This window comes from Mustela putorius, unplaced genomic scaffold, assembly GCF_011764305.1.
Source record: "Mustela putorius furo isolate JIRA1106 unplaced genomic scaffold, ASM1176430v1.1 tig00000281_pilon_pilon_pilon, whole genome shotgun sequence".
NCBI classification, from domain to species: Eukaryota; Metazoa; Chordata; class Mammalia; order Carnivora; family Mustelidae; genus Mustela; species Mustela putorius.
In genome coordinates this window covers 32484901-32501702 of record NW_025421343.1, presented here as the reverse complement: position 1 = coordinate 32501702, position 16802 = coordinate 32484901, and the positions used below count along the sequence as shown (strand labels likewise).

At 33.5% G+C, this 16802-nt stretch overlaps 1 protein-coding gene across 2 annotated transcripts in view; it reads right to left on the bottom strand.

The window, feature by feature from the left end:
• The window catches only part of ATAD2B (ATPase family AAA domain containing 2B), a 149198-nt gene that overhangs the window by 43162 nt on the left and 89234 nt on the right, over positions 1-16802 (bottom strand). For both annotated transcript variants that reach the window (XM_004745890.3, XM_004745891.3), the window contains exons 18-19: positions 14139-14325; positions 3259-3444 (exon numbers count right to left, since the gene is read on the bottom strand). In XM_004745890.3, coding sequence (XP_004745947.1) covers positions 3259-3444; positions 14139-14325 — 373 coding nt within the window. The remainder of the gene's footprint in view (positions 1-3258; positions 3445-14138; positions 14326-16802) is intronic.

The window sequence follows — 16802 nt, the reverse complement described above, 5'->3', positions numbered from 1 at the left end:
AAACATTATCCCAACGGTAACTTAATTCTTTTTTGGTTTTGTTCTATTTATTTTATTTTTTAAAAGATTTTATTTATTTGACAGAGATAACAAGTAGGCAGAGAGGCAGGCAGAGAGAGAAAGAGGGGGAACTAGGCCTCCCGCTGAGCAGAGTCTGATGCGGGACCCTGAGATCATGACCTGAGCTGAAGGCAGAGGCTTAACCCACTGAGCCACCCAGGCACCCCTAAGATTTTATTTTTAAGTAATCTCTACACCCAACATGGGGCTCAAATTCACAACCTTGTGATCAAGAGTCACATGCTCTACCGAGCCAGGACCTCATGACATTATTTTCTACATCAATATTTTAAAGGTTTCATCGTGTTTCATGGAAGAAATTTATAATTTAGCCAATTCTCTACAATATGACAGTTTCCAATCTATGAATAAAGGCTATGATATTTTATATTTTTTGTGTGTGGTCTGCACTGAATCTTTGTGTTAGTCTGTGAAAAACTCTTCAGATAAACCTCAATAAATGGTATTGCTGAGTCAAAATATGTGTACATATTTAAATCTTTTACTCAGACTGCCCTTGAGAGATTTATTCAACCGCTTTTTATATTTGCCTACTTGACAGGTTAAAATCTGTATTTTACTTTTAAATTATCCACTATTATATTATTTAAACTCAATTAACCAATGTATAATATACTATTAGTTTCAGATAAAGAGTTTAATAATTTATAAGTTGCATATAACACCCAGTGCTCATCACATCACGTGCCTCCTTAATGTCCATCACCCCATTACCCCAACCCCCACTCAACTCCCCTCCAGCAAACCTGTTTGTTTCCTATACTTGAGTCTCTCATGGTTTTTCTCCCTCTCTAATGACCTTCCCATTCAGTTTTCCCTCCCTTCCCCAATCATTCTCCGTTCCACTATTTTTCCCCCACTGTATTTTCTTAAGGCACTCTAGTAACTGGCAGTTTCCTTCTTTTAGAATCACTTGGGTTTTTTGCCACACACTGTCTATTCTACAGATCAGGTACTTTGCTAACCTACAGTTACTTAGTCTGCAACACTATGCTTTTCATTTATTCACCAGATATTTATCAATATGTGCTAACTATTATTCACTACTATCTCAGTTTGTCACCTCAAAAGCAAGCATTCTAATGGCAAAGCTAAAATTTAAATGAAAGGCTTAGGGGCAATGAAGGATTTCCAAAGAATAGTAAGTATAAAACATGTTATGTAATGAGTAGTCTAAGAATTCTCATAATCTTCTCCCCACAAATGTGAATATGCATGATAGCTTTACTAGCTACTTGGTTAATAATGGCAAAGAACAGAGAAAACAAAAGGGAAAAAAGAGGTGAAATTTCAGGATTCGATATTAATAACTCTTTAAAATTTTAGCTAGTAATTAAGGGTACTAGTAAACAAATAATGAGTAAGCTGAATTCATTAAAAATTATGACAACAATATGGCAATACTGAAAATCTGTATGATATAATATTAACTTTAAAAAACTAAACCAACGGTTAGGCCTGGGTGGCTCAGCCAGTTGAGCGTCTAACTCTTGATTTCAGCTCAGGTCTTGATCTCAGGGTAGTGAGTTCAAGCCCTATTTTGGGCTCCACACTGGGCATGGAGGTTAGTTTAAAAAAAAAAAGAAGAAGAAGAAGAACTAAACCAACAATGAAATCGATATGTGAACAGAAAATAGGAGTAGGCAAAATTGCTGTATCAAAAAAATGGGTTCATAAAACCTTTATTTACATATTTTTCAGACAATATAAGGAAAAGAACACTTAATTATATATTCCTAAGAAGAACCCTCAATTATACCAGATTTTCTTTATCTCTTAAAAAATTATAATGAAACTACTTCACAGTGAGGATCTAATTTTTAAAAGTGGCTTCTAGGTTATGTTCAGGTTCAATCCATTTAAATCAATTTCAAGTACATACCTACTTTATAATACTAAGCATTTTATAGCTCTGTGATTTCCAACATAAATTCACATATACCATCTTACACCAAGAAGTCTGTTTGTTACCCACATTTTATAGATGAGGCAACTGAGGCTATTCTAGGGTCAAAGGTTTATCTAAAATTGAAAGACTAGTAAGTTGGTACAACTTCATTTTTCTGACTCTTACTACATATAGCATTCTACTAAACTTTTGGCCCCTATGATAAAAAAAAAAATTGTGATTAATTGTGATTAAGAATATCAGGGGGCACCTGGGTGGCTCAGAGGGTTAAGCCTCTGCCTTTGGCTGAAGTCATAATCTCAGGGTCCTGGGATCAAGCCCCACATCAGGCTCTCTGCTCAGCCAGAAGCCTGCTTTCCCCCTCTCTCTCTACCTGCTTGTGGTATCTCTCTCTCTCTCTCTCTCTCTCTCTGTGTCAAATAAATAAATAAAATCTTAAAAAAAAAAAGAATATCAGATTCTGAATAACCAAAAATCAATTATTCTAAATTTAATATATTTACTTACAAAATCAGCAAGACAGCTAACAAGTGCTAAACAAAAAGACCTCAGTAAACAGGTATCTTAATCATAAAATTCTACATAATCAAGGTTTACATTATAGCATTTAAAACACGCAAAACTTTCATATAAACTGTCACCTAGACAAAATATTTCTAAGCATTTCTAAAGGTGATCATTTCAAGACCTAGTAAGCTTAGGATGTTAAAAACACAATTTTTTAAAAATCAATTTCATTCACAAGTTGACTATTTTTTTTCTGTGATTTTACCTTTGTTTCTAATACATTAAATGAGTTGGCTTTTGAACTCAAAAACTAAATACCAGATTTGAAAACTACACACAGCAGAATTGACAGTCAAATTAACAATAATGCTACCAAGGAAAGAACTAAAAGGTCGAGTCCCAGCAAACAATCTACCAGACAGTAAGAACAAGAAGATTAATTGTAATGGAACTAACTGTTATACAGCTTAGGCCTTTATAGTACATATCATACATACGTTGGGCTCTGGTCTAAACATAAATTTTTTCAATCTTCACAGTAACAGTGACAAATCTATCATTAGTCCCAAAAAAGAAAGTGAAACTTAAATCATTAACTAACTTTCTTAAATCACAGAGCTAATAAGTGGTATAACCAAAGCATGAATCTAAACAATATTTATTTTGTTAAATAAGTTAAATTTATTAAATAAATTAAATGTGTCCAATTTACAAGATCAACTATTTTGAAACTATAAGGTAAATATTTAATCAGTTCTTACCTCTTCAGGCAGTTCACTGTACATGGTTTCAGAGGTAGACAATAAAAATATAGGTGAAAATGATGGTATATCTTGTAGCAATGTCAGAAAAGTAGCTCTCACAGTTTCACTGACGGCTTCCCACCAATCACCAATGTGAGGCATGTAAACAATACTAGGTACTGTTCTTCGAGCTTCACGAAAAATCTAATTAAGGAAAGAACTGGCATTAAAAATTCAAATTGATATTATTCTAAAGTTTACTCAGCAACCCCCAAATACATGAAATGTGTCAGGCCTGTTACTGCAATTATTCTTAGCTCAAATATTTAAGCCTTTCAAGATGTGATATACAAGTCTCACATAATAGCTTCTATCTACCCTTGCCCCACCTAAAAAAAGAAGGGTGTGGGTTTTTTGCCATTTTGTTATTCCTATTCAGTATTTATTGATAGTATAAAGGTATCAAATTGCTCCACTTATTAAGTAAAGATAATAAAGCAAAACACCAGTATAAAATATGCTGCAAATAAAGAGATAAACATGCACCTCTATGTCACCCGTATCAGAATGATGTATCAGTAAGCACAAAGAAGAGAAGGAAGACATAGTTTCCAAGTTTGTGCACATTCCTTAAAATCACTAAATATATGAATTAAACAAACATTTTTACCACAATGTACCACCCTAGAGCTTAAAATTAATGAACTACCTGCTGAACCACTTGTTTACCTCCTATTACCTTAATTCAATCCTCCATAAAGTAGTCACAAAATACCCTCACATCGCTAAAGAGCAGTAAATAAATTAGCAAAAAGTTCTGAGACACTCCCATTGTCAGAAAATACAAACTAAAGTTTCCTCGGGTGTTAAAGAGAGTCCTAACCGTAGATTCAGTCTCACTCTGCCAACATACGCCAATAGGACCAGGTTGGCTATTAGTAAGCTGCCAAGCAAAACTACTGCCCTTTACGTATGTATCAACAACAGCTCAACAGCCCATCAACAAATTCTGGTGGGTTAATATGGCATCTCTTCAATACTTTTTCAAGTGAAAGAATAAATGTAAATATCTTTCTCCAATTTCAGAATTCTAGTTCTAAAATCCTCTACTACTTTGCCTTATTTTAAACACGCTTCAATTAACCTGTGTAATGTGCAAGATAGGGAAATAATTATCTAGTGTTTTTTTTATCTAATATTCCAAATGATCAGAACTGTAAGAAACATTCCTAAAAATCAAAATGATTTTCTTTAATGAGTAAGCCTGCCACTTGCATGAATTTTTCAAATGCTACATTTTATAAAGCTTAAACATTCTGTGTAAAATAAAATGTACTGCCAATTTAATAAACCAGATGGAAAATGCTGAAATAAAAATTTCCCCCAAATTGGAAATGTAGATGTTATGATCACTCACATCAAAAGTAATATTTGCTCCTTCCCTTCCTTTAACATTTGCATATCCACCAATCCAGAACAGTTGTACAGTACAACTCCAGGACTCTCAAATTTTGACCTTTTCTGCAAACACGCACCCTCTTATCCTGGATCTTGAAAATCCAAGGATTATTGTTTTCCAAAGTTCTTGTAGAAGATTCATAAGAGAAAAACAAGCATAAATATTGGCAAAAGGAAGGAACCACACAGGAGCACAAAGGCAAGTGAGGCATTTAATCCCCCCCACAAAAAAAAATTGTTACATGCCACCCAAATCAGGGATGGTATGTGTAAGACAGTGACCAATGCCTTTTGTCTTTCCAATTCCCATTCTGTGCCGGTAAAACTAGGGAGAGTCAGCAGGGAAAAAAGTGTGATTACATGAAAAAGACTAATGAGCTATACAGCTTACTGAGAAACCTCACAAAACTAACCACCTAATTCAGCCATGCAAGTTACCACATGCCCAAGGAGAAATGAGAAAACATGCCTTTAAAAAATATAAAATGTAGCCTTTCATTCTAATACTTGTAGGTTAGATTTTCCAGAAATATGTGTTGAGAACATCTAGCTGCTATAAGTACTAAAAAATAAGGGCAAAGCAACAGAAGGTTAAGTAATAAAAAAACTTTACAGAGCCAGAAGTTAAATAACGCAGTACTACAGGTGTTTTAAACTCCTTTGCAAGGCTGAACTAGAAACAAAAGCATCACCAACTCTAAAGGAGTTGAGGAGTTTTGGGGTTGGTTTTTTTTTTTTCCTATTTCTTTCCTCTCTTCATCCAATTCTCCCCAAATTAACATAGTGAACACGATATCCTATTGAACTTATTTCCAAAGACTTTAGGAAAGTATCTTTATCAGTAGAACTTTTAAAAATTCCATTTTAAAAGCTAAAGGGGGAAAAGCCAGAAAGAAAAAAGCCTAAAACAAATACAGAAAATTAAAAAGGCTTAGGCTTTCTGGTCCATGAATATATAATTACCTGATTTTATAATTAATCCAACTACATGCAGTATCAATACCCAGGGGCTATTTTCAAAATTTCTCTCCTAAACCTTTACAGCAAAAACATCCTTAATTTCTAGAAAACTTCAAAAGCACTAATAAAACAAGTGTTACTTTTAATTTCTTACCCCATGTAACCTCAGAATATTTAAACTTTCATATTTTCTTTAAACATATAGCCAACCTGTTCTAATTCTCCAGCTTTTTGTAATGAAAATTCGAAAAGAATAGTCTAAAAACAGTATTTAAAAATTCAGAAAAAAAGTTTAATTCTATCGTGATTTTTCCATAATGTAAAAACCGTTCTTCAGCAGTTTGCTGGTAACTTTTAAAGTTGTGGAATAAGATACACTCTGTGAAATTAATTAACCAGATTCAGAGTAGAAAAATAAAGCCTAGTTTTAGTGAAGCGGCAACTGTCTTGGGAACAAGTGATGCCATTTGATAACTAGAAAAATACTCACCTATAGGGTGTCTTGGATTGGTGGATGTGCAAGGTGTAGTAGAAAACAGAAAAACTGTTATAGAGAAAAAAAGACAGTAGGCCAAATTACTGAACCAACCGTTCCAAAATACCTCTGACATGACCAGCACTCTTGCACAAATAAAATGAACAAACACCAATGTATGTGAACTGTTCATTTTGATTCTTTAAACAATATATTCTATTTCCTTCTGGCCTTTTCTTGCCCCAGACGTCATGGTCCCTTATGTAAGTTTTTTTTAAACTTCTTTATTTAAAAAAAAATCACAAACTACTTCCTCTGAATATTAAAGATATGAAAGAGAAAAATCAGGCCATTGAAGTTAAAAGTATCCACATAAGGAGGCACTAATTACATAAAGTGCACCTATATTTGAAAGAGTTCTTATCACCTCAAAAGCTAAACTTTAAAGTCAGTATTTTAGCCAGCAAATTAAATTGTGTAGTGCATGAAAATTTACTGTATTTTGAAAACTAAGACTATATAGCCCGTAACAAGCCACTTTCTTTAGAAACAGGAAACTAGAGTAATTTTATTTATTTTTTTTAAAGATTTTATTTATTTATTTATTTGACAGAGAGAAATCACAAGTAGACAGAGAGGCAGGCAGAGAGAGAGAGAGAGGGAAGCAGGCTCCCTGCTGAGCAGAGAGCCCGATGCGGGACTCGATCCCAGGACCCTGAGATCATGACCTGAGCCGAAGGCAGCGGCTTAACCCACTGAGCCACCCAGGCACCCTAGAGTAATTTTAAATACAAATGTGAATGAAGCAGAAAGCTCCAAGCTAGTACAGCCCTCACATTCCTAAAAGGGGCTATATAAGAGAGAGGGAAACAACTTTTTGTCATCAAAATTTCTAGAATCTGTCTTGCTCTTCTGCTATAATTTATAAAACATAGGTAAAAGAAAAATCTTGGGGGCTAAAATATTCTTGCTTTTTATAAAGCACTATTAAAATGCACTGTTAAGTTTATTTAATTCGTTATACCATGCTATCACAAAATATTATAATAAATAACATATCTGCATTACAAATAACTTCATATCATATCACTTGACTCCATTTATATTCTATCTACTTAGGATTTATCAAGCATCTCTGTGAAAAGGAGGCGCTGTCTAGGATCAAGATTCAAGAAATAAAGTGCTTGATTTCTTTACAAGCATACAAAATCAGCCTGTTATTAAATATACTAGAGTTTCTATATGATGATTGTAATATAAAGAAACATTTATGAAAATTAAATCACTCGAATTCCTTTTGTTATTTTCATTGCCTAAGAACGTCAAGAATTTCAGTAGATGTGATAAACGCTGGACTACGAAAATTTAATTTGTTTACAACTCAAGAAAAAGAAAATTGTTGCTATAGTAATACACAGAAACCCATGTGCACAAACACAAGAGTATCCAAAGTATACACAGACTGCTATGGAGAAATCCAGAAACCCTTATGCACAAACACAACAGCATCCAAAGATACACATAGGTTAAGTATCTAAATTCCTTCAGGCTATTTAACCAAAAAGGATTTCCCCTGAACATTTCCAAATACAATTTCTTCCTGGGAAAAGAAATACACTAAAATTTTCACCAAAAAAAAAAAAAATCCTTATTGACCATTTGAAACACCATACAGTATCCAAACTCCAAACTCTCTGACAGATAATATATAAATTTATCAATTCAACCATACTTCTGAATTACTGAAAAAGATAAAATATGAATCACTCATCAATCCTGGTTTTCCTTAATCAACAGCAGAAATAATACAAAAAGCAAAAAATATATATATATTTGAAGGTGTCAGAAAAGGAGAATCATAGCTACGAGTTTTTTAAGAGTGTTAATACAGTAAGTCTTTTAGTGTAGCTACTAACATCTCCAAACTTATTGTAGGGCTCAATAATTACTTGTGAATTTAATGGAACAATCATAAATCTTCCAGGCTATACCAGGGTTTTCTATTTTCCTTGCAAAGCCTTTGGAAGACTATACAACACTCAGGTAGGTAGGTAGGTAGAGAGAAAGATACGGACACACACACACACACAGAGAGAACCACTTTATGAACTCTGGCAATTGTTTTCTGTAAAAAATACCTAGTTCCAGTGATTGGCCAAAGTACTACATTGATCTACTCAGCCCTAGAATAGTAACACCCAGATGCAGGTTTAAAGTGCAGATTCCCAGGGCTCACCCTAAATTTAAGGAATCAGAAACCCTGGGAGTAGAGCCAGGGAATCAGAAATTTTAATAAGTACTCCCAGACAACTATTAATACTCACTAAATCTTAATCAACAATGAGAAAACCCTATAGTAGACACTAATCCTCTACTGTTTTCACACAATTTGTAATACTCATCATCAGGTGAGGCGGTATGAAGGAAAAAAGAAGATTTTCATATATATGTGTGTGTGCACAGGTTTTACAAAAACAGACCCAGAATTAAACATGTATGAAGAAATATAAACTGGGTTCTTCCCATGTTCCATTTCACCACATGTATAAATACAGCCCTTTAAAGGTGATTTAAGATTTCTTTCCTTTAAGATTAACTTTCATGTTTGTGTCACATTATTAAATAATCCAATTTAATTTAGATTAAGTATCTTAAAGGCTGGGGAAAAGAGCAAAAGCACAGAAGAAGAATTTGCCACAGACTAAACCACATCTATTTAGAGATAATACTGCCTACAGAAAGACTAGCTCTCAAGAAAGTAAGGGAAAAGGGAAGAAAGGGAATATAGAAAAAAGGAAGAGAGGGAAGAGGTTTCTATTCTTTCCAGCATTTTAGCCCCTGACTAGTATGCTCTCTTTCCCAGGAATTTTATACCTTCTTATACCCACTAACAGCTCCACAAACTAAGAAAAATAAATTCCTCAAATTTATAATGTAATAGTCTCCTTCTGGATTTTTTAGAAGAGACAGTAATATCTTTACAAGTTTAAAATAACTTTAAATATGTATTTAAGATACAAATAATCAGGGATCAACCAGGACAGTTTATCCAGTGTCTAGCCAATGTTCAGTTTTAGCTACCATATCTACAAAATTCTACTCAGTCACTGGGCAGACTGGAAAATCAGATGTAGTCATTCACAAATAAGCTCTACCTCTAACTGAGGACCTTGGAGGCAAAAGCAAAGATGAGATGTCGTATATCTACTAAGTGCAATGTAATAAACCAAAACAATAAATGTTAAGTTTTTGTTCTTTTCCACTACCAAAGGACACCCTTCTCCATCCTCTCCAAGAACACAATAAAAAGTAGTAAAAGACAAGAAATGAGAAAGAGACCTAAGAGTACAGTCAGAATTCAAATTTAGCCCAATGATGCCCAGCAGAATGCAGAAAAAAATCCTAGGATCCCAGATACACCAATATATAGTTTACTACAATGCTTCCTAAGTATGTCCTCACCTATGTCAGTAATGGATTTATGACCATGTACATACACATATAGCCCATAAAGAACAACTATAGACAGAATACCCTCTCACTCTGAAAATGATCCTCTTCCAGTTATTTTATCTTTAGTTTGCTTGATACTGTCAAGCATACATATAAAAAAAAAAAATCCAAACTGTACAGCAGAGTGTAAACTAAAATGACAAAGTTATATTCATTCCCCAACTCTCCATATTCCTTCCCCCAAGCCAAAGTAATAGTTACTATGTATTTTAGGTTATTCTTGGACAAAATTTCTACTTATATATAAGCACGGATATAAATTTTTTAAGGTTTTTTTTACACAAAGATATTATTTTGATAAACTCATTTACAACTTGCTTTTTTCATAAATATCCCCTTTCACATATACTCCTAAGTAAATTTATCACCTTCTTGTTAATGGCTTCATAGTACAAAAGGATATACCATAATTTGTCATAGACCATCCCCATTAAAGGACATTTAGTTTGTTGGGTCTTATTTAGTTTGGCAATGCTATACAATGATGTGATAAATGTCCCTATACATCCAGCAGAGACTATTTACAACTAAAACATCTTTAGGAAAAATTCTTTAATGTAAAATTCCTGGGCCAAAAGTAGTATGTAATTAAAATTTAAAAAAAAAAAAAAAAACAGTGCCAAACTATACTCCAAAATCACCAGGCATCATCAATCTTTTCATTTTTTTAATTTTTAAAAAGATTTTATTTATTTATTTATTTGTTTGTTTGTTTATTAAAGATTTTATTTATTTATTTGACAGACAGAGATCACAAGTAGGCAGAGAAGCAGGCAGAGGGAGAGGAGGAAGCAGATTCCCCGCCGAGCAGAGAGCCCGACGTGGGGCTCGATCCCAGGACCCTGGGATCATGACCCGAGCCAAAGGCAGAGGCTTTAACCCACTGAGACACCCAGGCACCCCAAGATTTTATTTATTTATGTCAGAGAGAAAGAGAGAGAGAGAACATACAAGCAGGGCGAGTTACAGAGTTCCGGAAAGTTGAGAAGCATGCTCCCCACTGAGCAGAGAGCCTGACGTGGGACTCAATCCCAGGACCCTGAGATCATGACTTGAGCCACAGGCAGATGCTTAACTGACTGAGCCACCTAGGAACCCCCAAGCTTTTTATTTTTATAAACCAGACAGTTGTTTCAAAGTAGTGTCCTGTTGTTATTGTTTTTTAAAGATTTTATTTATTTATCTGACAGACAGAGACCACAGGTAGGCAGAGAGGCAGGCAAAGAGAGAGGAAGGGAAGCAGGCTCTCTGTTGAGCAGAGTGCCCAACGTGGGGCTCGATCCCAGGACTCCGGGATCATGACCCGAGCCGAAGGCAGAGGCTTTAACCCACTGAGCCACCTAGTGCCCCTCCTATTGCTTTAATTTGCATTTCTTCAGCAATAAGTGAGACTAAGAATCTTTACAAACTTCTACTGGTTGCTTTTTCTATTTTTTTTCTTCCTATAAATGGCATGCTATTTTGCCAATTTTTATATTAGATTGTAACTGTCATTCCTTCTTACTGATTTTAACGTATTTTTGCATATTTAGGAAACTTACCCTTGAAATGTGTGTTACAAATATACTTTTTTGCCAGGTTGTGCCTATTAATTTTATAAAACAATTATTTCTGCCATGTGTAATTTAAATTACATAAAGTAAAATTTATTCATATCTTTATATTTTCTAGCTCGTGTTCATTGCTTAGAAACTACTTCCTCATATTCAAGATAATAAATATATTGACCTTGTTATTCTCTTTTTACAGTTCACTGATAATCTAGAGTTTATGTGGAGGCCACAAAAAACGGTAGGAAATCCAGTTTTGCTTCCTTTTTCTTTTTCCCCTCATAGAGTCAGACAGTTTTCCAAGACCACTTATTAAGTAATTCATCTATTCCATAATATCAAATGTCATCACTATTATCATCATATCCTCACCACTGTCATACAATAATCATCATCAGCTACTAAATTCTCATTTCTACACAGGCCTAAGTGTTCACGCTCTCTTCTAATACTTTGTCGGTCCCTGCACAGGTACATATTATTACCATGTTCCATTACATTTTTAAAAACCTGGTAGGGCTCCCTTCATTCTTTCTTTTTCCCTCTACAACTGTCCTTGCTATGCTCCTCCTTCTTTTCTTTTTCTTTTTCTTTTTTTTTTTTTTTTTTAAGAAAGAGAGCATGTGCACAAGCAGTGGGGAGGGCCAGAGAGAGACAGAGTCTTAAGCATACTCCACACTAAGCACAGAGCCTGATGTGGGTGGGGCTCAATCTCACAACCCTGAGATCACGACATGAGCCGAAATCAAGGGTCAGATGCTTAACCAACTGAGCCACCCAGGCACTGCTCGTATTTATTTTCTAGAAGAAACACAACTTCAACTGTGAGTATATTATACTTGAGATCTCATTTAATTTATACATTGATTTAAAAAAGAACTCACAACTTTACAATTTTGAGTCTTACCAGTTCTCAGCTGTGCAAAGAAGCTGTAGGAGTAGTAATAAATAAAATGACAGCTAACAGGTACTGGATACTATACGCCATCCATACTGGATGAGCTTATTTTAATAATTACAACCACCTTATGTAGCATTATTAACTTCATTTCATAGATGAGAAAATTAAATCTCAAAGAAGTAAGCAATTTCTCCAAGGCTACAAACAATAAGCAAAGTAGCTGATATTTTGATCAATTTGCAATTTAAACTGAGTACATCCTTTGAATTGGAATACAGTAATTAAAAAACAAAGTATATTTTTTATTTACTCAACTGTCCTATTCATTGAATTTTTAGTTTTCTTCTTTTAGACCATGAGAATTAATTGTTTAATTTCTAAGTAAACTTCGTAACTATTTTAAATGGGACTATTTCTTCTACTACATTTCTAACTTGAAAACTATTTTACATTAACTCTGAACATGTCTACCTTACAGAATTCTCTTAATGTCCCCAGTAATTTTTTCAGTAGCTCCTATAAGTTTTCTAAATATACAACTGTATCACAGACAAATATTTATAACTTCAATGTGTTTGTTCCAATATTTATATCTCTCAATGTCTAAATGAATCAATTTTGCATGCTTTAATAATGGTATGTTACTCTTTTGATGTGCTACTAGAATCCATTTGTAGTATTTACTTTATGACCATTGCCTAAGTGAGATCAGTCTTAGGGTTTTCTCTGTATTTTAGTTCAGCATTAAAATGATCTTATCCTTTAAGATTAAAAGAATTTAACCACGAAACTATCTGGATTTGGTGCTTTTTTGATACTCAATTTCTTCTTCCACACTTAGTGTCTGTTTAGATTCTCTCTCCCCTGGATTTATTTTTAACGGTACTGAGTAATTATCTTACTTGCATACAAACTACAATAGTTTTGTATCACTAAAAAGGAAAAATATGAACAAATATATACAGCCAGGATGAGTTAAATGTATAAAACTTGGAACAAATTACTAGTATATAGGTTTCAATTTAAGCCGTGGGTTTTGGGAAAAAAAAGAGTTTTCTAAGTAGTGAAGTACTGCTAAGATGTTGATACCCATGCAGCTGTAAGTGAAAAAGAAATGAAACCAATACTGTTGACTATTTTTAAAAAATACCTACTTCTTGCTACAAGGTACAGAATGGTTTTCAATTAAGTAGTATATATGTAGCTATTAAGTATTTATAAAATGTATCTTAAAAAAAAAAAAATTATGTGCAATGCTCTTAAATGTTACTACTCTAGTGACCTAATGTCAAAAGTAGGCTATATATCGAAGTAGAAAGTGACATTCCTCTCATTTGTTTGTAAGAAACATTAAACATTTAATGAGCACTTACTATGAGCTAGGCACTGTGTCAGAGACATAGAAATAGTGAAGACATGGTCCCTTGGCTCAAAAAACTTATTCCCCTAGCCTCTAGTTCCAACATGACACACTTAAATTCATAGTTATATAGTAAAACTTCAAGAAATACAAACAGCCCCACTAGAACTTTGTACTTCACAAACCAGCAAACATAAAGCAGTTGAAAATGAAATATACAAACACACTTGACTACTAACACAAATATATATAATGTTTAAATTGCTATCATTTTCTACATTAATTTTAAAACCTGACATTTCAAATTGGTTATCATTTCCCCTTCAGTAAGGCTCCAAGTACAGACAGAAGTCTAGAAAGGCTCTGAAACCACAGTGTTGAAAAGAGGATAAGAAAAAGCCAAAAGAAACTTACTTTCTACAGTGTTTAACAGAACCTCAATATAAGAAAGAGGGTATTAAAATTTAAGAAAAGAATGAAATATCATGGCGAAATCTATGAGCTCACATTTAAACATGATATATATCAAAAGGATGCTTGGCCTTAATATTTGAATGTTAATGAATAACCAACAGAAAATTAATATTCACATTACTGTTCTTTGAAAAATATTTATCTATAAACACTACAGAGACACAACAATAAGAAAGCTGGAAGTACTCTGATTTGGTACAAACCTACCTGTGCACATGATTCTTCAGGTGTTTTGGCACTAACTGAATAAAGTGCTGGGAGATCTAGTCTGTGCACAGAGAACTTTTCTAGAGTGTGCAAAAGTGCTGGAGCAAGGTGAGAAGTTTGACCTGAGCCCCGTTCTCCAGACAGCAATAATCTTGGCCTGTAAGAGGTTGGCTGATGATATGGTGACCTGCAATACATGTAAGACATGATAATTATTCCAAAACCATACACTCTGACAATCAGTATGAAATATTAGGCAAAATATTTACACTAAAAATGTAACTCCAAATTAACAGAACTTTCTCTTATCCTTATTTAAGTACAATGAATCATTTTTCATTAATTATACTTCTAAAAATTTTTCTCTGACCTTTGTAATAACCAAGATGTAAAAGTATAAAAATTCATTCTAAAACTATGTAAAAATACCTGGGTATTCATCCTATCATATGCATTAACATGGAAAATGCTTCAGACACTAAGCATTAGTGACACTATTAATTATTAAGGTCAATGTAAGAATTCCACTTCAACAAAGAAGTTGGTATATCTGAATATCATCCAAGATGTAAGACTTTTTTTTAAAAAAAGTTAAAATGCTAAATTTTATGTATATTTTACCACAATTTTTAAGATAGAAAAAAAATGTGGGACTTTCTCCGTGGCAGGAAAATTTGGTTTTTCAGCCAATAAAAACTAAACGCCCATACCTGAATACATAATACCTAAAGATCTACAACAGAGAAAGCAAATTTAGGGAAATATATTAAACTAAATTCAACTTGTGTTCTCAAGATTCTACAGCACCATTAAAATGATAAATGAAACAAGTTCATCTACTATCACTATAGATAATGCAGGAAAATTTAAGTAATGCAATAAGAATAAAGCAAATAAAAATGGAATAGAAATAAATAAGGATAACACTGTTACTTATAAAGGATATGATTATGCACTAAAATAATGCAACTAAAAGAATCAACTAGTAACTGTCAGAACCTACCAGAAGTAACAATTCAGAAGACAAAAATAGAAAAATCAAAACAGATCCTAATACCATCAATAACTAATTTAAGGAAGGAAAGGAGGTCCTATTTACAAATGCAAAAATAAAATAAAACAAACAAAATTAAATATTCTTAGCAAAACTGTAAAAGTACATATACATAATGAGCCTGAATATCAAGATGTCAATTCTTCCTAACCCATTTAGTGTTAACTATAGTTTATAGTATTTTATTTCATACATTTAAAATATTCGTATTAAGGCCAACAGACACATGAAAAGATGCTCAAAATCACTCATTATCAGAGAAATACAAATCAAAACCACAATGAGATACCACCTCACACCTGTCAGAATGGCTGAAATTAACAACACAGAAAACAACAGATGTTGGCAAGGATGTGGAGAAAGGGGAACCCTCTTACACTGTTGGTGGGAATACAAACTGGTGCAACCACTCTGGAGAACAGTATGGAGGTTCTTTAAAAAAAAAAAGAACTATCCTGAGATCTAGCAATTCCACTATTGGGTATTTACCCACAGGATACAAAAATACAGATTTGAAGGGACATATGCACCCATTATGTTTAGAACAGCCTTATCAACAGTAGCCAAACTATGGAAAGAGCCCAAATGCCAATAAATAGATAAAGACGTGGTATCTATACACAATGGAATACTACTCAGCCATCAAAAATAATGAAATATTGCCATTTGCAATGACATGGATGGAGCTAGCGTGTATTATACTAAGCGAAGTCAGTCACAGAAAGACAAATATCATATGGTTTCATTTATAAGTGGAATTTAAGAAACAAAACAGATGAGCAAACTGGAAAGGGGAAAAAGGCAGAGGGAAGCTAACCATAAGAGACTTAACTATAGAGAACAAATTGAAGATTAATGGAGCAAAGTGGGTGGGGGGTGGGCTAGATGAGTGATGGGTATTAGGGAGGGAGGGTTGTATCGAGCACTGGGTTTTATATGTAAGTGATGATCACTAAGTTCTACTCCTGAAACCAATATTACACTAAATGCAAACTAACTAGAATTTAAAAATGAGAAAAAAATTAAAATAGTCACATCGAAATCTAAGAAAAAAAAAAACTTGAGGAAGACAGAAAGATTTAAAACTTATAATATCTTCTGAAAGAATAATCAAGTAAGAACATCAAGAAAATTTTGATTAAGTGTGCTAGCTCCAATTTCAGAACATTTAAACATGTTTTAGTAATAAGTACTTCATAGAGCTTTAATTTTCTCAGCAATTCTATGAAATACATAGCTTCCTCTTACTAAACAGATGAGGAAACCAAGACTCAAAGAAGTCAGGTATGAGACTATACAAATGAGTGGTGAAAGACTTCAAATTTTCATTCAGGTCCATATACTTGCTAAGCTGAACCACTGTGATAGGATGTACTCTACTTTATATTGAAATATATTACAATGGAATAATAGGATATAATGTAGACTATACCAAATAAAACAAACGCAGATCAGAACATAACAGGCACTCTAGGAACCAAGTCACTATAGTTCAAAGAATTTCATATAAGATAATAAGCATAAAAAATAAATGGAATAGAGATGAATTATATTGTTTTTAAAAAGGGAAGATTCAGATCCTCATTTCACAGAAAATTAATTCAAAAAAA